We start from the raw sequence: 20,403 nt of genomic DNA, 5'->3' as shown, positions 1-20,403 counted from the left end.
TAGATCGTGGTGGCTTCACTGCCCTAAACATCTGTGCTCTGCTCATTCTTTCCACCCTCATGCCACACACACGGCGGGTGGCAACCACTGATCCTTTTACTGTTTCCGTAGTTTTGCCTTTTCCAGAATGTCACATAGTCGGAATCCTGTAGCGTGTGGCTTTCTCAGATGGGCTTCTTTCACTTAGTAATGTGCATTTAAGGCTTCTCTGTGGCCTTTCATGGTTTGATGGCTCATTTCTTTTTAGTGCTGGATACTGTTTCATTGATGTATTTATTGATTCACCTACTGCAGGACATCTTGGTTGTTTCCAGGTTTTGGGCATTATGAATAAAGCTGCTCTAAACATCCATGTGCAGGTTTTTGTGTGGACCTGTTTTCAGCTCCTTTGGGCGAATACCAAGGAGCACGATGGCTGGATCGCATGGTAAGAGTGTGTTTAGTTTTGGAGGAAGCTACCAAACTGCCTTCCGAAGTGGCTGCGCCGTCCTGCGTTCCCACCAGCAGTGAACGAGGGTTCCTGTTGCTCCACAGCCTCGCCAGCGTTCGGTGGTGTCAGTGCTCTGGACTTGGGCCATTCTAATAGGCGTAGAGTAGTGGTATCTCGTTGTTTTCATTTGCATTTCCCTGATGTCAGATGATATGCAGCATCTTTTCAGGTGCTTATCTGCCATCTCCGTGTCCCCTTTGGTGAGGTGTCTGTTCAGGTCTTTGGCCCATCTTTTTTTGTTTGTTTAAAATGTAAATTTATTTATTTATTTATTTTTGGCTGCGTTGTTGCTGCGTGTGGGCTTTCTCTAGTTGCGGCGAGCGGGGGCTTCTCATCATGGTGGCTTCTTGTTGCGGAGCACAGGCTCTAAGCATGCGGGTTTCAGTAGTTGTAGCACGTGGGCTCAGTAGTTGTGGCTCGTGGGCTCTAGAGCGCAGGCTCAGTAGTTGTGGCGCACGGGCTTAGTTGTCCCGCGGCATGTGGGATCTTAGTTCCCTGACCAGGGATCGAACCCACGTCCCCTGCCTTGGTAGGCAGATTCTTAACCACCGGACCACCAGGGAAGTCCCGAGAGGAAATAACTTTATAAACAAATTTACCAGAATGTTTTTTCTTTCTTGTCAAGGGTACTTCGACCTTGCTTGATTTGATTTTACACCTTTTGAACTCTTGGTCCAAAAGCTGCTCTTCTGTGTGGGGTGCAGCTGTTGGTCCGGCCTCCCCGGCTTCGGTGTCGTCCTGGATTAGTGCTGTGTGCTGCGGAAAGTTAGGGAAGTCAGATGGGCTCCGCTGAGGCCGATAGCTGGCGATGTCTTATGAAGATACCAGCAGTTGTAGTGGATTTTCCGAGGGTAGAGGTGCCTGTTTTAAATGGTGCGTGCACAAAATCACCGGGCACCGCGCAGCATGCGCCGCATGTCTCCCGTGACTGGAAGGCCGCACGCACGCCTGCACGTGGGGGCCCGTGAAGGGAACAAACGTGCGTTAACCCCTCTTCATCCATTTTCCAGCACGTGTGGGTCACTGACCTTTGTTACCGCATTCACATGGAGTATTGTGATTGTCACGTAGCCTCTTCACTGTAACTGAAGCTGGGGTTGCCTGTCAAAAATTATTCTGGGGGCTTCCCTGGTGGCGCAGTGGTTGAGTCCGCCTGCCCATGCGGGGGACACAGGTTCGTGCCCCGGTCCGGGAGGATCCCACATGCCGTGGAGCGGCTGGGCCCGTGAGCCATGGCCGCTGAGCCTGCGCGTCCGGAGCCTGTGCTCCGCAACGGGAGAGGCCACAACAGTGAGAGGCCCACGTACCGCAAAAAAAAAAAAAAGAAATGATTCTGCAGTTAATTTTCTGATGACGTGACACAGCCACATTTCCACATAGCAAATAGTAGGAAGTCACATGTTTTGGCATCAGTTACCCTTAAATTAGAAACAGGACAGTAGGGGAAGTTGTTGATTGGAACAGTTGTAGTTTCACTTGTCTCAGTGCACCTGCGAATCATACCCAAATCGTTTTCAGTGACAGCCCGGCAGGTCCTGCGGCAGGCTCCAGGGTGAAACCTGTCTTCGGAGGTCATCTGGTTTCTTTGAAGAGCAGACGCCGGAACAGGTCACAACGCAAACTTCTCCACACTTTTCAGCAGCTCAAGAGGAGGCCCTTAGGAACACACAGCTGCCAGCGCTTTCGGGAAGTAGCAGCTAATCCTCCTTACATTGCTTCAGTCTGTTGTCATTTAGCTTGGGCATGTTTTTTTACATTAGGTGCCTCAGAAGAGAGCATTTTCATGGCTTTAGATATTATATAGTTAACAACACCGGCCTTTGTATGAAATAGCTTCCTTAAAGAAAACAGTTTGCCTGTGTAAGATTGCTTCACGGCACCATGTCATGAGCAGCGAATCTGGTTTTGTGTGTCCCTTCGGTCCCCTGGGCGTGGTGACACCCTGAGTGCAGGCGTCCTTACTCCACTCACACCTTCCTTTTCTTCTTCTCAAAGCTGCCCTCCTTCCCTTTTCTGGCAGAGCAGAGCACTGATGGGGAGGGGCCCTCAAGACAGAGTAAGGGTGGGAAGCTGTAAAGGGAAGGCTTTCAGAGCCCAGGAAAGGTGCCCGCATGCCCCCTGGGTCCCTGTCCCCCGCCCCGAGCAGGTGCTGTGCTTAGTTCAGACTGGGCCGGGCGGCGGGGGGGGGGGGGCGAGTCCAATTCTCCATTCAGGTAAGCGGGGGACTAGATGCATCTTGGTAATGGTTAGATTTGCTGTTAATTTGGTTATAGTCTCCCTTTCCCCCATTTTCACTCAGTTAAAGAACTAGGTTATCAAATTAAAGTATAAAAATCGCTAGCATTCACTAGATGGGAAGGGACTCACGTGGACTTTCCAGGGCATTGGAAATGTTCTGTGTCTCCACATAAATTAGTCAAAACTGATTGAATGGTACCTTTTCACCAAGTATAAATTATACCTGAGGAAATGAACAAGCACTCCTCCCCTTGACATACGCAAACCAACCAGTTGGAAAATACAAAGGAAGAGAGAATCCCGTCTACAGTGGCCACAAAAAAGATAAAATAATTAGGAAGAAACTTAACAAGAAATGTGCAAAACTGTAGAAGGAATATTTTGACATCCTCCCGAAAGGCACTGGGGTGGACTTGGATACATAGAGACTGCCCTAAGAATGGCAGTTCTCCCTCGGCTAGTTTATAAAATCAGTGGAATCTCACTGAAAATACCAACATCCCCCCTCCGCCCCCCCGAGCTAGTCAAGCTCTTAAAGGTCACACACTCATAAAGCTCTTGCAAATAAAAAGGCAGGAGTGAAAAGGAGAGCTCTGGGAAGAGAAGCTACAGAGGGAAGTGGCTCCTCAGACCTCAGGACCTGCTGGCGGCTCTGTCCTTGCATAGTGCCTTGCTGGGTGTGGGCAGACGGGCTTGCGGGACGGAGAGAACAGGGGACGAACCGAGACATATAGACCCACTGCAGACGGAGTCAGTGTGAGATGATAAGGGAGAAATCTCCAATTGCTGGGAGTGGACTTGTAAATAAATCACGTGGAGACAACCGCACGGCCATTGGGAAAACGGGACACAAAGAGGGTGGAGGGCCCTCCTGCCCTGCAGGCTGAGTTCTTCCTTCTGCCCGCCCCCCGCCCGCCCGAAACAGCGTCAGGGCAGGATCTGGATGTTGGATGAGCCCCCCAACAGGTCACAGCCCCGCCCCAGCCCTGGGCAGGCTCCCCTTTTGAGAAGACGGTGCTCGTGGCCGGGGTTAAAGTGGGACCCATGGGTATGTCTGGAAGTGCACAGTCCCCGGGCCACCAGACTGGCCAGCAGGATGCCGAGTGTGAAGCAGACTCCGCTGACAGGTTAGGCAGCTGTGCCCGCCCCTGACCGTGAGGGACCCTGGAGAAGTCCTGCGAGTGGAGGCGTACAGCCAGGGGCTCCCTCCCTCTCCCTCACGTTCTTTCCAGAGGCCACTGTTGGACCATTCTTAGAAATTTAGTGGGAACCCCAAACAGAAGGGACTCAGGTGTGGTGACTTGCTTTGCATTGTAGAGGGGACACGCTTGCACTGACCTGGTGGTCTGTTGGCGTGCGGCTTTCCTAAGGACGCAGGGCCCTTTGCTCCCCAAGGGTTCGGTCTCTACCTCCTTTGCTTTCCCAGTAAATTCAAGACTTCTTGCTTAGCCATCTTTAGCCGATTCCGCAGGCCTTTCAGCAAGTGCAGCCGTAGGCCTGGGGTTGGAACCCACAGTCTGAACATGATGGAGGCCAGGCGGCTGGCTGTGCGTCCTTTGCAGCCCCTCGCTGGCTCTTACCCACCTTCTCTTTGCAAATAAATACCAGGAAATGCCACCACCTGTGGCCTAGGTGATCGACTGGGAGGGAACAGGTTGCACCTCTTCCTGCTTATAAACCTGACCCTAGACGCCACCCGTCCTCCAGGAGCCAGTGCCTTGAGCTCACCTGCGCTTCCTGTTCTGCTTTGAGCAGAGGCTGGTTTAGGAAAACCAAGGGAAGTGAGTTCACTTCAACTCAAAGTGAAGTTGAGTTTGCAGCTTCTGGGCTAGCTGATTGATTCAGTGTGATAAGGGTTTCAGCGTTTTTAGGAGAGCCTTTTTCCTGTCTAATAATAACCTTAGGGAACAACCGTGCTCTGCTGTGGAGGCATCCTGGCTGTTGCAGGGCGCTGAGCCCATCCCTGACCTCCGCCCTGAGCCTCAGTAGCAACCCCTCCCCCTAGTCGTGACGACCAAAAACATCTCCAGCCATCACCCAGGGTGGGGTCCCCAAGGGTGCAGGTTGGCCCCGGGTGAGACCCACGGCCTTAGAATAATTTGAGTGCGCTATTACACAGCTTTATTGCCTACTTTTTAGCCATTGCTGAAACGACTCCTAGCGGAGTTTGCTGTATTTCGGGCCTGAGTCTCGGGATAGACACACAGCGGTACAAGGGGTGATGGGACAGAACTGAAGGGTTTGATGATTATAATTGAGTCCTTAGCATTTCTGAGAAAACTAGTTGCAGTCGTCCGGCTGGTCAGTCAGTGTAGGTTTTCAAGACACGTCTGGATGTTCTGTCTTCACATGAAAATGACCCCTTACCTAGTGGAAAAAGGCATTTAAAATCACTGACCCTGCTTTGGTGTAAGAGTGACAGGTTGACTCAGGGAAGGTCCTGAGATTTTTGTCTCAGGATGGGAATCACTCGAAGGGCAGGGGTGGAATGAGAACCGTAGGGTGTTGGCAGGTGTTCATGCTGGGTGTTTTGTTTTCATACTGTTTTGTTTGCATTGTATATGTGAGGGAGTTTCATGGTAATGTTTTGTAAAAAGATTGTAGCAGGGTGCCAGTTTGGAAATACTTTTTTTCCCCTCAAATAAATTCATTCATTCATTCATTTACTTTTGGCTGTTTTGGGTCTTTGTTGCTGCGCACGGGCTTTTCTCTAGTTGCGGCGAGCGGGGGCTACTACTCTTCGTTGCGGTGCGTGGGCTTCTCATTGTTGTGGCTTCTCTTGTTGCAGAGCACGGGCTCTAGGCACGCGGGCTTCAGTAGTTGTGGCACGTGGGCTCAGGAGTTGTGCCTCACGGGCTCTAGAGCGCAGGCTCAGTGGTTGTGGTGCACGGGCTTAGTTGCTCCGCGGCATGTGGGATCTTCCCGGACCAGGGCTTGAACCCGTGTCCCCTGCATCGGCAGGTGGATTCTTAACCACTGCGCCACTGGGGAAGCCCGGAAATGCTGGTTTTAATCCAGATACTGATTATACAGTAGAGAGGACATTTATAAACGTGATAGAAATCTCAGGTGTGAAGGCTGCAGTTTGGAATTGTCATTAAACTTGGGGCCTAAGAAGCAAATAAGTAGGTAGGATCACTTGGACCTGTGATTCCCTGGGAAGTTTGGGCTGAAGGAAAGAGAGCATGAGGAGACCCCAGCGTGGTGGAGTAGTGAAGCTGGGGTTCCGGAGCCCCAGGGTAGCAGCTCAGCGGTGCCAGCAGTCAGGCTGGGGACCCGCCATCACTTCCAGGGCTCCCTGAGGAGGGCACTCGGCGAAGGCCACCCCTTGATTTCTGGTCCTTTCTGGGGAGAAGGGGAGAAGGAGTTAAGATCATCTTGGGTTAAGTGAATATTAACCAGAAATATTTTTATTTAAAACGATGGTTGAAAATTTTCGGTAAGACCTCAGCTACCGGTCTACCTTAATGTAAAATCACATTTTCTGTGATTTCACCTCGGGTTGAACGGAAGCCATGTCGGAAGGCCATGTGCAGAAAAGCAAGGGTGTTACTGCATCCGTGCTCTGGCCTTGCACAGGGCAGATGGTTGCTTTCCTAAAACCTTTCTAAGGGGACATTTCTAGTTAGGTTCTCGGCAATCCACACTTGGTAGTGCTGTGTTCATCCAGGTAGAGACAGCGTCACAAAGCTGGGTCATAGGTACCGGGATGGTGGAAACATAGGATTGAGGGACAGGTTCCAGGGCCCCGTGGAATGTCCTGTGCGGGTGGGGGTCCTCAGGCCCCTCAACGTGGTGTTTGTTCAGTGTTCGGCACGCGTTGCGTGTATGTTTTTTCCCGGAGAGGCACTCTTTCATTTCATTAGCAAAAGACTTCATAACAAACAGGTCAAGGACCACGGCTGTAGACGGCCCACAACAGGAATCCAGCGCCTCAGGATGGACTCTGAGCCTCCCATGTGCCCCTTCCCTGGGCGGGGTCCCCGCACCCAGCGGGCTGTCTCTGCCGGGGAGCTCTCTTTCTGTCTCCCTTTCTCCCTTTGTTGTCCCGTCTCTATCCTCCCCCCACGATTGATTCCATGCAGGAAAATGTTGTTCTTCTAAAAACTGGGTTTTGTTTTCTCCGCAGATGACCTAGGGTAAGGACCAGTGAACGGAGGCCCATGGTCTCCGAGAGGCTGAGGACCAGCCCCTTGAGCAGGGCGCCCGGATCCCGGGGTGGGAGGCCCTGAGGCCCCGTCTTACCGGGCAGGGCTTTTCCTCTCTTGCAGATCAACCAGTCCCTCGATGGGGAGCGACGGCGGCCTACCTCTGTGTGTCACCTGCCCACCTCTCTGTAGCAAGGAAAGGAGCTTCAGCACTTCTTCAGTAATGATGATGAAACTGGTATTAACTGAATGGCATTTATGGATTTTTAACTCTAATTCACAGTAAACCAGCAAGCCATATGTTGAATCCAACCAAAAATCGTTCTATTCTGCTGCGTGTCTCATCCGATTGTGAGAAGTTTCGAGATACCTGTTTGTACAAAGAGGAATATAAGTATTATTACTTGCTGGAGGAACACACTGAAGCAGAAAGAGAAGACGTCTTAATTTATCCTTAAAGATATATGATAGAATTATTTATATAGATAGAGTAAATATATATATATATATTTTTTTGGTGGTAATGAAAATGGCTCCGCAGAATGCCGACTCAGAATCTCTGCAAGTTCAGGAGTTGCCGGTGCCCCTGCCGGACCTGCAGAAGCCGGGGAGCGCGGAGGCAGAGACGCACGACGAGACCGTCAGCGAGGGGTCCATAGACCGCATCCCCGTGCGCCTGTGGGTGATGCACGGGGCTGTGATGTTTGGCAGGGAGTTCTGTTACGCCATGGAGACGGCGCTGGTCACGCCGATCCTGCTGCAGATCGGTAAGTGCCGCCTGGGCTTCCACGGGGTCCCGGCCCCGGGCCTCACACGCCCGTGAGTGTCGGCACACGGAGCACCGCACGCTGGCTGACGGCTGTCCCCGGTCTCCTCTCCCTTCAGCCTCCTCCGATGGGCTTTCCCCGTGTCCCCTGGCGGGGGTGGGGTGGGGTGGGGTTGGGGGGAGGTCCTCGGATGCTCTCGTGGAGTCAGAGGTCCCAGCCAGCTGGTGGCTGGGCGTTCGGGCGTGTGTGGCGTTCCCAAGCTCTGGCCCAGCGCGTGCCGACCTCCCCCAAGGTGCCTCCAGACGCGGCCACCAGCTGGGTAAGCCCTTGAACCCCGCTGCCTCTCACTCGTTCGTAAAGTGAGGTCAGTCGCAGACCAGCCCGGGTTGTTGGGCAGGAGACATGCCGGCGCTCAGAATAGGGCCTGGCTGAAGAAGACACCAAAGAATGCTGTGTGTGTGTGTGTGTGTTTGTTTTGTTTTACTGTCATCATATTGTTGTTATTATCGACTTAAATCTGAGTTTACTGTGGACTTTAGGTGGCTGAATGATGGATATTTCCAGAAATACTCGGATTCTCAGAGTTTGCACTCAGGTTAGCATTACTAAGCCTGGTATATGAAAACGCTGACATCCCTTCCAACTTGCCACCGGGGGTGCCTTAGGCCCTAAAAATGTGGCCAGGTATTTAATTTTCCCCGTTGTCTAAGAAAGTTTTAAAATCTGTAATTTTCCAACTGGATAAGGGGCCAAACTATTTAGAAGCATGTTTCATTCTAGAATTCCACATGTCTAGTAAAATATTTAAACAATCTATTTATTTTGGCTGTTACAGGAAAGTTTCTCTGAACATGGTAAAATGTTTCTTGTTCAGAGAGCACAAGCGAAGGCCCAGCGTGGTGCAGATCAGTTAGAGAAGCATGCAAACCCTTCAGTTATGAACAGGCCCCCTGGCATCAGGGCGCTCTGCAGGCAGATGCGCTTGGGCATTTCACAGCACAGCAGGTGCCGTGCACCTTAATAAAGGAGCAGGCTCATCACTCTTAGTGTTTAGGTTGCTGTGTTTCAACATGTTTTCCCTTTGGCATCCCCGGTGTTTTATTTTTCATCTTTAAAAATAAGAGGCCTGGGCTTCCCTGGTGGCGCAGTGGTTGGGAGTCCGCCTGCCGATGCAGGGGACACGGGTTCATGCCCCGGTCCGGGAGGATCCCACATGCCTCGGAGCGGCTGGGCCCGTGGGCCATGGCCGCTGGGCTGGCACGTCCGGAGCCTGTGCTCCGCAATGGGAGAGGCCACAGCAGTGAGAGGCCCGCGTACCGCAAAAAAAAAAAAAAAAAAAAAAAAGAGGCCTGAGAAAGTGGCCCGGATGAGTTAAGAACCTTTTCTGGAGAGTTGGGGGTGGTGGAGTGTGCACCACGTGGGCCACTCTTTGTTCTTTCATCCGTGTGTCGATCACCTCTCATTTACCCTGCTCACCTTCCTCGGGTGCCCACATGTGCCAGGCCACTGGGGGTGGATAGGGCGCCATGTCTGTCCCCGTGCGGCTTAGTCCTCGTGCTGGAGGTTGGGGAGTGACCCGCCTTTGCTGAGAGGAGAAGAGCTGGGGTGAGATGCCGGCCCCCAGAGGTTGCGGCACACCCCCCGCCCCGGCGGGCTGGGGAGGCCTCTCAGGGTGGGCGGCTCCAGAGTGGCAGTGAGGCGAGAGGCTTGGAGACCACCTTTGTGGCCAGACCTCAGGATGGGGTGCATCCGGTGGCAGTTAATCTTACCAAGCATTTATTTTGTCCCTTTGATGTGCAGCGATGTGGGTTCGTGGGTTGAGGCCTTAACGAAAGCAGTGTGGCTAAGCTCGTGTGGTCAGAGTCAGGCACCATTATTTAACTTCTGGATCATCTCACCATGGTTATGGTGACAAATACAGAATTCAGAACCTCTGATTACTGAGAAGTAAGTTGGTACAATTGGTAGAGATTTGGGAGCTCTTATTTCCACATTTCCTTGGTGATAAGTTATGTGTATTATGGCTGGAACCAACACAGCTCCTTGGAACTTTCACACTTTACAGGTTGTGAGTCTCAATTTCCACACAACTTACGTTTCATTGTTTGGTTTTGAGTATTTCGTGTAGTACATGAGAATTCTATCTATTTTAGGTATTCCAGGGTAATACGTATTATACTATATGATACGTAGGCTAGACATTAAATGTAGCTTTTGAAAGTCGCAGGTACGTTGGTTCCATATAAACATCCAGAAATGGTGATGGAAAGAGGGAGGATTGTCGTCACAGGTGGCCGTGACAAACTGACCCAAAGGGGATGAAGGTGACCCTTGTCATTGACCCTAAACACTGCATAGGTCATGGTCATGGGCAGAGCAGGACTGTGGACAGAGGCTGTTTGCACAGGTTAAAGGAGTGCTGCTTAATGAGAGTTGTTCCTAGATGGGCTTAGACTGCAAACAGACAACAGACGGCCAGTGTATTTCTCAGGGTTGTACTTTCATTATACTCTTAGGGGCAACGTAGTATTCAGAATTTTCTGATCTGAGTCAGAGCTTCTTAAAGTTGTCTGTCACACCCAGAGGTGGGGTGCTTATTACTGGATTTTGTATATTAATAATTATTAAAGCTGAAACAGTATTCTCCCACTCAGCGTGGACAGTTTGATCCCCTTGATAGACAGATGTCTGCAGTTGGAACCAACACCACAGTTAAGAGCAGGAATATTTTCGTTGTCCCAGGAGGCTCCCTAGTGGCCCCTCACGTCAGTCCACCTTGGCCCCCAGTCACCACCCGCCCGCCTCTGTCATACATAGTTTTGCCCTTTCTGAAGTTCGTGTAAACAGCATCACACGGTCCGTGGCCTGGTTTCTGCAGTGCGTTTGTGGCTGAGCCGTCCATCCTGCTGCACGGACTGCTAGCGCGCTGAGTGGACCCACCCCCCTTTGCTCTGTTCACTCACCAGCTGACGGACAGGTGGGTTGTTTCCATTTGGGAGCTGTTTCAAATAAAGCTGCTCTGAGCATTACCTGCAAGGCTCTGTGTGGACCTGTGTTTCATCTCCCATGAGTAGAGACCCCGGAGTGGGCGGCTGGCCGTACGGTAAGTGCCAGGGTTGCTTTCTAGGAGAAGACCGTTCCCTCCAGCCTCCACATCCTTCGCGGCATTCGTGTTTCCCTAATGGATGCTGACTCTCAGCAGCTTTCCGTGTGCTGCGTGGGCATTCGTGTATCTTAGATGAAGTGCGTGTTCACGTTTTCTGCTGATACTTCAGTCAGGTTGTTTGTCTTCTTAATGAGTTGTGAGAGTTCTTTATTAAAGAGTCCTTTATCAGATATGACGCCCTTGGGCGTCTAGTTCTGTCCGAGGGATGATCCTGTCTTGCACGTCGCTTCTGCGGTGAGTGGCGGTTTAGATGTGATGACGCGCAGCCCGTCCCCGGGCCAGGCTCTTGTGGTGTGTGCGTGTCCTCCGCCCCCGGGGAGGCTCCGAGCAGCGCCCGCAGCGCCGTCGTCCCGTCACTGTTCCTGCAGGTCCCCACCCTGCCCTGCCCCCTTTAAGGGCAGATTCAGATGGGCTCACCTAGTGGCCCGTGCCCAGGGGAGGCTCACTGTGTGGGTGTGTGGAAGGAAAGAACGAGTGACGTGCCTTAGATGCCAGACGTGTCCACGTGGCCTCGTCAAAGGCCGGACTCCTGGTTTCCTCGGTCCCGGACGGCCTGCCCCGACCCGGGCACATGAGGCCTCTGGACCTGCTGGCGTGTAGGACACAGAAGGCCTGTGGGGAACTAGGGAACACTAGGGTCGGTGCCCACCCCAAACGGAGCTAATATGCATTGCCTCTCGTTCCGATTGCGTGTGTTTGCCCTTTAAGCGGATGTGGCCAGTCTCCGTTAGAGCTGCGCAACCACTCAGATGAGGACACACGTAAATACTATGGAGACAGCGTTACTCACCATCCCACGTGAGGAAGCAGAGGCTGGGAGGGCTGGTCCACCTGCCTCGGGGGAGCCCACCAGGGGGAAGTCGGGTGTGTTTAAACCTTGAAGTGTCTGGCCCGTGTTTCAGCTTCAGCATCCTGGCAGTGGAAGCTGTAGGTTTCACTGTGTGTTACAGACCTTTCTGGTTTGTGGTCTCACGGCCATCCGCGAATAGAGCAGGTGGGCTGCGCGGTGAGCAGAGCTGAGGGAAGTCAGTGGTTTCAGCTTGAATCCCCAGCCCTCGGCCTGGCCCCTCCCTCCATCTGCATTTCAAGTCCGCTGCGTTGAGGACCAGGGGAGTCACAGGCTGGGAGATGGGGTGCCCTCCACGCCACAGGGGCCCGGCAGGAGGATGGATAGGGGCAGGGAGTGGTCGCCGCAAGGTGGTGCTCGGAGGATACACGGAGTGCGCAGGCCCCGGGAATCATGCCTGGTTCCCATGTGCTTCTTTTGTCCCCAGCGGGCACCGAGGTGGGGAGCTCATCCCCTCCCTGCTGGCTCCACTTCATGGTGGAGACACTGAATTCTGAGTCCTCCTCCGGGAGGTGAAGCACACACCCTAATCGGGAGGGAACAGAGCCCCACGTGGTCTTGGTTCTGAGACCATGGAGATCCTGACAGCTTTGGGTGCTGGGCCCCATCAGGGGGGCTCCAGGGTGCGCCTCACCCGCCAGCAGGTTCCCTTCCCCTGCTTCTGGGAAGGTCCTGCCACATCCCCCCTGCGTGGTTCTTCCCAGTGGCGGGCGTCCCAGCCCGTGGCCGCCCATCTCAAGTCGTCTGGGATTCACTTGGTAATTTTGTGGCATACTGAAGGGTAGTGGCTTTGTTAGAATCTGTATTTTCTATTTGGTTGGAATAATTCTTTTCATAATTGAGTGTGTCGCTGGAATCGAAACGGCTCCTTCCGAAGGTCGGCGGCCTTGCCCGGGCGTGTGTGGGTGCAGGAGCCCGACTCATGGCGGCCGCTTTGAAACCCCACCATCTCTTCCCAGGTTTCCATCGCCTGGCGTTGAGGTTGACAGCTGGAATCCGTATTTAGGTTAGCGTTAACTTCCGTGGTCCGTCTGTGAGCTCAGACCGTGGTGGTGGGGTAGGTACCGGGGAGCCAGCCTCAGCCACACGCCTGGGCTCTGCACACGCCCTTGGAGGAGGCCAGGTCATTCCTCTTTCCAGCGGTTCCGGGGGGCCAGGGCAGGAGCAACCCCACTGATGACAGGTCAGAAAACCTTAACTGGGCTGAGCAGCTTGTTACCTGGGGCACCCACCACCCAGGTGACAAACCAGGTAACTTCATTCTCATGAGATGGTTCTTTTGCCAAACCAGTATCAATTCCTGGTTCCTGACACGGTGCAGTGTGGTGGCTTCTCTTGTGGCGGAGCACGGGCTCTAGGTGTGCAGGCTTCAGTAGTTGTGGCACGTGGGCCCAGTAGTTGTGGCATGCGGGCTCTAGAGCGCAGGCTCAGTGGTTGTGGCTCATGGGCTTAGTTGCCCCACGGCATGTGGGAGCTTCCCGGACCAGGGCTCGAACCCGTGTCCCCTGCATTGGCAGGCGGGTTCTAACCACTGTGGCACCAGGGAGGCCCGTAAGTGCAGTTTAAATCGGAACACTGTAAACCGTTTGTGTTTGCTGGCCCCTGGCGTGAAGTGTGTGCCCCGCCACCAAGGACACCGCAGCACTCTTGGCCTCGTCCACAGCAAGGCTTTTGTCCGGCCAGCTTGGGACCTGAATTGAGGGCCCCTGATTCCAAGTGAGCACCTCTTGTGCCGGAGCCTCTGGACCGGCAGCAGTGCTATCCCGCAGTGGTAGAAGGCGATGCCGCGTTGCTGGGCTGTGGAGGACAGAAGGCCCATGTGACAGCAGAGGAGGAGGTGGGTGTGACGCCAGGACAGCCCTCCCTCCCTGGTCCTATTGGCCGAGACCTCTGGTCGGCCACAGCATGGGAGGAACGCCCACCTCTCGTGGGAGACACTGCAGGCCAGCAGTCCCATGACTGCCGTGCCGTGAGCTCGGGAAGAAAACGGAACAGGCCCAGTGCAGCCACCGTGGTTCTACATCGTCCCTCGCAGGGGAGGGTGCCTTTAAAAACCAGTTCTGGGCTTCCCTGGTGGCGCGGTGGTTGAGAGTCCGCCTGCCGATGCAGGGGACGCGGGTTCGTGCCCCGGTCTGGGAAGATCCCACATGCCACAGAGCGGCTGGGCCCGTGAGCCATGGCCGCTGAGCCTGCGCGTCCGGAGCCTGTGCTCTGCAACGGGAGAGGCCACAACAGTGAGAGGCCCGCGTACCGCAAGAAAACCCCAAAAAAACAACTTCAGTTCTGCTTTCTTGAATGTACAGCATTTTCACCAAGTTCAGCGGTCACGGTAGTGAGACTGCCGCCCCTCCCGCCCTGCAGCACCTGGTGCCGCCCCTGCAGGCAGCCGGTTTCGTGCGCCTTCATCCGGAGGTTCCCGCACGTGTAACACACGCGACAAGCCCCCAGCAGCAGCAGAGCATCCACGGCAGGTAGAGAGCCCAGGTCCAGGTCAGAGCAGAAAGCCCGGGGCTTTCTCGGGGCTGGCCTTGGGGCTGGCCACAGGTGCCTTCAGCATCACCGTCATCTCTCCCGCTTCCTGACAGGCCACGTCTGTTAACACACTGGATTCCCACCATTCGTCAAACACTGCAGCTTTAGGAGGGGCCTGTAAAAATATGTTATGTTCTTAGGCTTCAGGCTCAAAGCGTCAGATAAAGGAGGTCAGAGGGGCACCTGTAAAAACTGCTGTTTTGTTAGTGTCCAGGGGGTTCTGGTAAGACCCACAAACCTGAGGCGAGGAAGAGGGTGAAGGTGTGGCATGCTGGGGGCTGTGGGCCCAGAGGCCCCAGCAGGCATAGCAGCATCCGTGCCTGCTTCCTGCAGGGCCTGTGGTCTGAGGGCAAGGGAGGGGCTGCCCAGGAGCTCCTGCAGACCAGCTCCTGCTGCATGCCTGGCGCTGGAGGTAGGTGCCCGTCATTTGCATGCCGTGTGTGTGCATGTGTGCGCGTGTGTGCGTGGGTGTACATATTAATGTGTGTGTGCCCTCAGGTGCAGCTGATGAATCTGGCCTCAGAGTTGGGATCAAGTGGGAGCCTGGGGTCCCCTCTGAGAGTCTGGGAACAGCCTGCCCAGAGCCCTGAGCAGACCTCGCTGAGGGGCAGGCGCCCTCCTGGGCTGACCCAGTCTGTTCCCAGACAGCCTTTTCCCTTGGGAAGCAGACCCCCGCCCGTTGTTTCCTTCTTGGTTCAGGAAGTGTCCTGGAGGGAAAAGGAGAGTCATAGAGGAATGTCCTGTGGTCTCTCAGTTGACAGCGTCGGGGGTGCCGTGTGGCCTGGGAGTGACCGAGTGGTTTGTAGGGTTATTTGTGCGGAAGGCTAGGTTTAGTCTTGTCTGCCTCATTCAGGAGGAGTGAAACTTTGTTCATTCCGTATATGTCTATTTTTCTTCATAAAACACTTTTCCACTTTCTGTCCTAGCTTAATGTGAATCAGGATTCCTAGGATATGATTTGTCCCAGCTTGAATCTCACCTCTTCTTCCTGTGGGAAAAACCTACCCTTTAAAAGCGCACCTTAAAGAAAACATTCGAAGTTTAAGTGCCTCAAGCGCTGTAGTCATTTTCCTCCACTCCCCGGATTGCTGAGGGAAACTGACAGCGAGGCCCGCGCTGCTGCAGCAGGGTGGGAACATGACCCGGGGGCAGACCCGCTGAATCACCCGCCGCGTCGACACCCTTCTGTAATCCAGGCCCCTGCCCCCTCACGCCACCCTGAGTTGGAGGTTACAGCCCGGCCCGCCCAGTGCCTTCTTGTGCTGTTGACTCAGGCTGGCGTTCAGAATCCACAGGGCAGCGCCCGGGAACACAAGTCTGTGGTGAGAATTGAGCGATGCAGGTTCGTATGCTGTATCCCAAGTGAAAACGCATGTCCCCTGCGGCCTCCCTGAGTGAGCACGATGTTGCCCGCGGGTGACCTGTCGCGAGTCCACCTTCTGCATGACGCATCTAACGTGGACCTTCCAGCAGGTGTGCTTTATACTCTGCAGCACTTCTGCAGCTCAGATGTGCCCGCCGCCTTCCTAGGAATGCCCTCAGTGTCTAATGGCGCCCCAGGGGCCTCTGCAGGTGGCACTCTTGGTTCGTCTTTCTGTTTTGGAAAAGGAGATCTAGCACCTCACTGCCCTCAGTTTCCTTTGTGCCACAAGAATTCCTAAGGCATACCTTTCTGGTTTACCTGGCACTCCTGTTTTTTTTTTTTTTTACATCTTTATTGGAGTATAATTGCTTTACAACGGTGTGTTAGTTTCTGCTTTATAACCAAGTGAATCAGCTATATATATACACACCTGGTACTCCTTGATTTCACGAAGCTGCGTCACTTACGGGCTATTTTCAGAGAATCGGGCCACCGTGTCGCCTGAAAGAGGGACAACTCAAGGGGTCTGGAGGCCTCATACCAGAAGGCCCGGGAAATGGGCAAGTGGTCCAGGCACGAGTGGTGGTTCTGGGGACCAGAACCCAGGGGAAGGACACAGCGCCCAGCTTGTAACTGTGTTTGCTTTCGTTGCCCAAGCCGAGGCGATGCCCACAGGCCTCCAGAGGCTTTCAGGCCGCTGGGACATGTGAGGACCCTCGCCGTCACAGCGGGCAGGGGGTCCTGAGGCGTCTGGTTCTGGGCCCGTCCTCCGTGCCATCGCTGTTCAGTGCGTGGGAACCTCCCCTGTGTGGGGGTTCGGTCCTGGGCTGAGAACAGCTCAGGGTCTTTGAGTTTGAATTCTGCGTCGATGCTTCCAGTTTTCATTTTCAGCGAAAAACGGACCACGCTTGGCCGTCCTCCATCAGGTGGTGGAGGGTTTCTTTGTTGTGCTTCTTATCCAACAGTTCTTCTCGCATCGCTGGAAACTGCTGTTGTCCAGTCCTGGAGAATGTTATCAGAAGGCCCTCTGGGGATGGGCTCCCCCGGGACCTGCCCGCCCTGCGTGGCGCTTGGCTCACCCTGAGGCTTACACTGGGTTGCCCGTCTGCAGGCCCGAGGGGAGGGGCAGGTCTGCTCTGCTCCGCAGGGTCCCCTGCTGTTGGGAGACGGTGCTCAGGCTACTCCCCTTGGGACGTGGGGGACGATTGTCCAGCAGTCGGTCCTTCCCTGTGGAGAGATCGCTGGGCTCAGTCCTCGTCGTCCCCCTGCCGCCCGAGTGCCATCTAGCGAGGGGGCAGGTACAGCCCAGAGGGCTGGCGGACGGGCCTCGAGAGACTTTCAGTCTCAGTGAAACAGTACAGACGCAAGAGGACGAAGGCTGTGTGATCCCACTCCCATGCGGCCCTGAGGCCCCGTGTGTAGAATGTGGGCCCTGGGGCAGGGGCACGGGGAGTGAGGGAACGGGGGCAGAGTTTCAGTCCTGGGGGGACGGGGGGGATGTCCCTATCACTGAACCCAGCTCCCACAGGGGGTGAGAGTGGTAACTTTTACGTGATGTATATTTTACCCCCATTTTTTAAATGTGAAAGAAACCTGGATGGGCCTTACAGAATATCTGACTGAAAACTGGATTTCCTGCTGACGAGAGACTAAGGAAGCCTGAAGGGTGACACATGGCCCAGGCTGGGAGGTGGCCGACTGCCCGCTCTCTCAGTGGACGAGAGTTCCAAACACACGTGTGTGTCCGTGCCTGGGAGCCCTGACGTGACCGCCCACCCAGGCCGGGGGACCCTCGCAGTGCCCCCCAGAGCACAGGCAGCATGCCGGGGGGACCCATAAATAGGCAGGGGTTTGTCAAAGTCTCCTGAATTTTGACTGAGGTGATTGAAAACCTGTTGTGCAGGGCTGTTTTGTTTGCGTTGGGAAGTCTGGATTTCCTTGTGTTTCAGATCATTGTATTTTAGAAACAATGAAATGTCAGCTGCAGTCGTTTTTCCCAAGGAGCTCTGTGCCTGTTGTTCTTCCATCAAACGCTAACTGAGCACCTACCTGCTAGGTGCCGGGCGTGGTGCCAGGTGCCGGGCCCGGGGGGGGGGGGGAGCAGCCTGAGGCTTCTGCTTCAGGTGGAGCCGCGTGCACGGAGGGGTCCGTGTGGGGTTGCCGGCGCCCTCATGCCAGCGATCGAAGGGCCCCAGGTCAGGGAAGGCCTGGAGGGAGGTCATCTCGCACGCTGGCGCCGAGGCTGTGCCTGGTGCTCACGGGGCCTGGGGTCAAGGTTGTGATTCATGGTCTGGAGAGGAAGAGTAGGAAGGGCAGTCAGAATACAGGTCACTGCCCGCTGTGTCAAAGGGAAGCATGCGGACAACAGGAACAGAGCAGGAGGCAACTCCCGGGCACAGAAAGGGGGCGGGGGATGGGGAAGCTGTGTGGAGGACGTGGCCCTGGGCCTCCTGGTTGCAAAGAGTAATAAGTAGGGGCTCAGTGAGCGAAGGTGAGTTGGCACATTCCAGGCCGCGGCATGGCAGGGAGGGGCGTAGGGGGAAGTGCGGCGTGTTGGGGAAGCTGAGACTAAGTCTGCGTGGCACGAGCTTGGTGCAGAGTCGTTTGAGGGAGCTCTGGCCCCTGGTGGGCCAGATCCTAGGAGGCCTCCTGTGCCACTCCAAGGAGGCGATTTACAGAGAAACCCGAGCGGTTCTGCCCTTGGCCAGTGTTGCACACACGAGCAGCGGCAAAGCAAGAATGGTTGTTAGAAGTCTTTTTTTTTTTTTTAATTATTTATTTATTTATGTTTTGGCTGCATTGGGTCTTCGTTGCTGCGCGCGGGCTTTCTCTAGTTGCGGCGAGCAGGGTCTACTCTTCGTTGTGGTGCGCGGGCTTCTCATTGCGGTGGCTTCTCGTTGCAGAGCACGGGCTCTAGGCGCACGGGGTTCAGTAGTTGCGGCACGGGGTTCAGTAGTTGTGGCTCGTGGGCTCAGTAGTTGTGTACGGGCTCAGTTGATCCGCAGCAGGTGGGATCTTCCCGGACCAGGGCTTGAACCCGTGTCCCCTGCATCGGCAGGCAGATTCTTAACCACTGCGCCACCAGGTAGGTCCTACTCTTTGCTCTTAAAAGCAACCTGTATAGCATGTGTCCACCAGCAAACTATTTCCCAGATGATGGTAATTTTGTCATTAAAAAACCAGCTATTTAAGTCTTACACGAAGTACATACACATGTATCAATAAATTATGTAAATCGTATATAGATGAATCCTTTGTCTTGGGGTGAGTGTAGGTTGTTTGCCCCCCGTTTAAGTGGAGAGAGGATGTGGGGTGTATCTTACAGCCTGTAAACTGATGGAAACATCACAGAAAGAAACTTGAAGGACGGCCACCCATCATGTTGAATTGGGAGTGATTGTTAGTACTTGATCTGCAAATCCGCAGCGGAGGTGTATGTAGCACGCCATGCAAAATGGGCAGAAACTGAAAGCGTTTAAGCCTCAGTTTGAGGCGGTCAGGGCTGGGCACCTGCGTGCTGTGCTGTTGAGTGCCGCTGGAAGAGCCCTGCCCCTGGGCCCGCACAAGGTCAGCACAGCCAAGGGTCAGGCCACAGGCTCCGCTCAGGAGGGGCGGGGGCAGCGAGTCTAGCGAGAGGGTGTGAGCCTTCATCAGTTTCAACCAAATTATTTATGTCCTTAAAGTCCCTCTAGACTCACACACCCTGCACTCTGCTGTCATTTCACAGCACGATTAGGGGGTGTCGCTGCCTGCTTTGATGGCAGGTCTCTGGGCCCAGCAGCAGCTCCGCAGGGCCACTCGCTCTTCCTCTTCCTCAGCCGGGAGCCTGACTCTGCCCCCTCTCGCTGCCGCCCTGCCTTGCAGGCCTGGCCGAAGGCCTTTGGTCCCCGGGTCCTCCCCACAGTCTCCGGACCATGAATAAGTCCTCATTTTCTTCACCGTTTTCCGGGCTAGACTGTGACAGCAAAGCAGGGTTTAACCACAGCCAGACCGGAAATGCAGTCTGTGTAGACCCAGCCACCACCTGGGTTTGAAGCGCTTTTCCAGGCACCAGCCGGCCCCCTGTAATCCGACACTCATGACTTATAAATGGGGCCTGTCGTGCCTCTCATGAATTTTAGTCATCCCACCTAATTGAAGAGCAGGGTAGGTGTCTCGCGCTGTTTGTTTTGCGTGGGGTGGTCGCCAGTGGTGTGGCCTGGGGCAGGGTGGGCCAGGCCCAGCCCTTGCAGGTCGTCTGCGTCTCTTGGCCCGCGTGTTCCACCTTCCCTGGCGGTGAGGCCACACGTGCGGGGGCACTGCAGCCCCTGTCCTCGGGGAGGGCAGGCCAGCTTTAAGGGGAGGACACCCACTTTCACAGTGGGTTCCGAGGTTGCCACGCAGGACAGCACTGCAGGCCAGGGCACGGAAGCCCCGAGAGCCCGGCTGCCGGGAAGAAGGCTCAGAGCCGAGCCTGGACGGGGAGCCAGACTGCAACCGCTGGCTTTCCCACATCACCAGCTCTGGGGCCCTGCCGCGCTGCAGTATGGCGAGGCCGTGGCCGTGCAGAGGAGAAAGTTCTGGAGGCAAGCTGTCTAGGACCAGGGGAAGGATGGAGCTGGCACACTCCCTGACCACCCCTGGAACCCTTTTCTGGTGGGCGGGGTGGAGGGATGCTCTAAGTGCTAACAGAAGGGCAGTGTCGAAACGGGCTCGTGAATAAGGCTCCCACGCTGGCCCAGGGCTGTGGCCTGTCATCCGTCAGTCCTCCCCAGGGTCCTGGACAAGGCCGTCTGTGCCGAGGGAGCTGGGGCTCAGGAAGGGAGGTGGCTTGCCCAGGGGTCCATGGCCAGAAAGTGTAGACTCAGAATTG

General features: G+C 54.8%; 1 protein-coding gene across 1 annotated transcript in view; it reads left to right on the top strand.

The window, feature by feature from the left end:
- The first annotated feature begins 7,399 nt into the window (after positions 1 to 7,399).
- SLC45A4 (solute carrier family 45 member 4) overlaps positions 7,400 to 20,403 on the top strand; it is a 31,248-nt gene continuing 18,244 nt past the window's right edge. Inside the window, exon 1 of the mRNA XM_065895588.1 lies at positions 7,400 to 7,643. Within this exon, the coding sequence (XP_065751660.1) occupies positions 7,400 to 7,643 (244 nt within the window). The remainder of the gene's footprint in view (positions 7,644 to 20,403) is intronic.

Source organism: Phocoena phocoena, chromosome 17 (assembly GCF_963924675.1).
Source record: "Phocoena phocoena chromosome 17, mPhoPho1.1, whole genome shotgun sequence".
NCBI lineage: Eukaryota > Metazoa > Chordata > Mammalia > Artiodactyla > Phocoenidae > Phocoena > Phocoena phocoena.
This window is presented reverse-complemented; position numbering and strand designations above follow the sequence as displayed.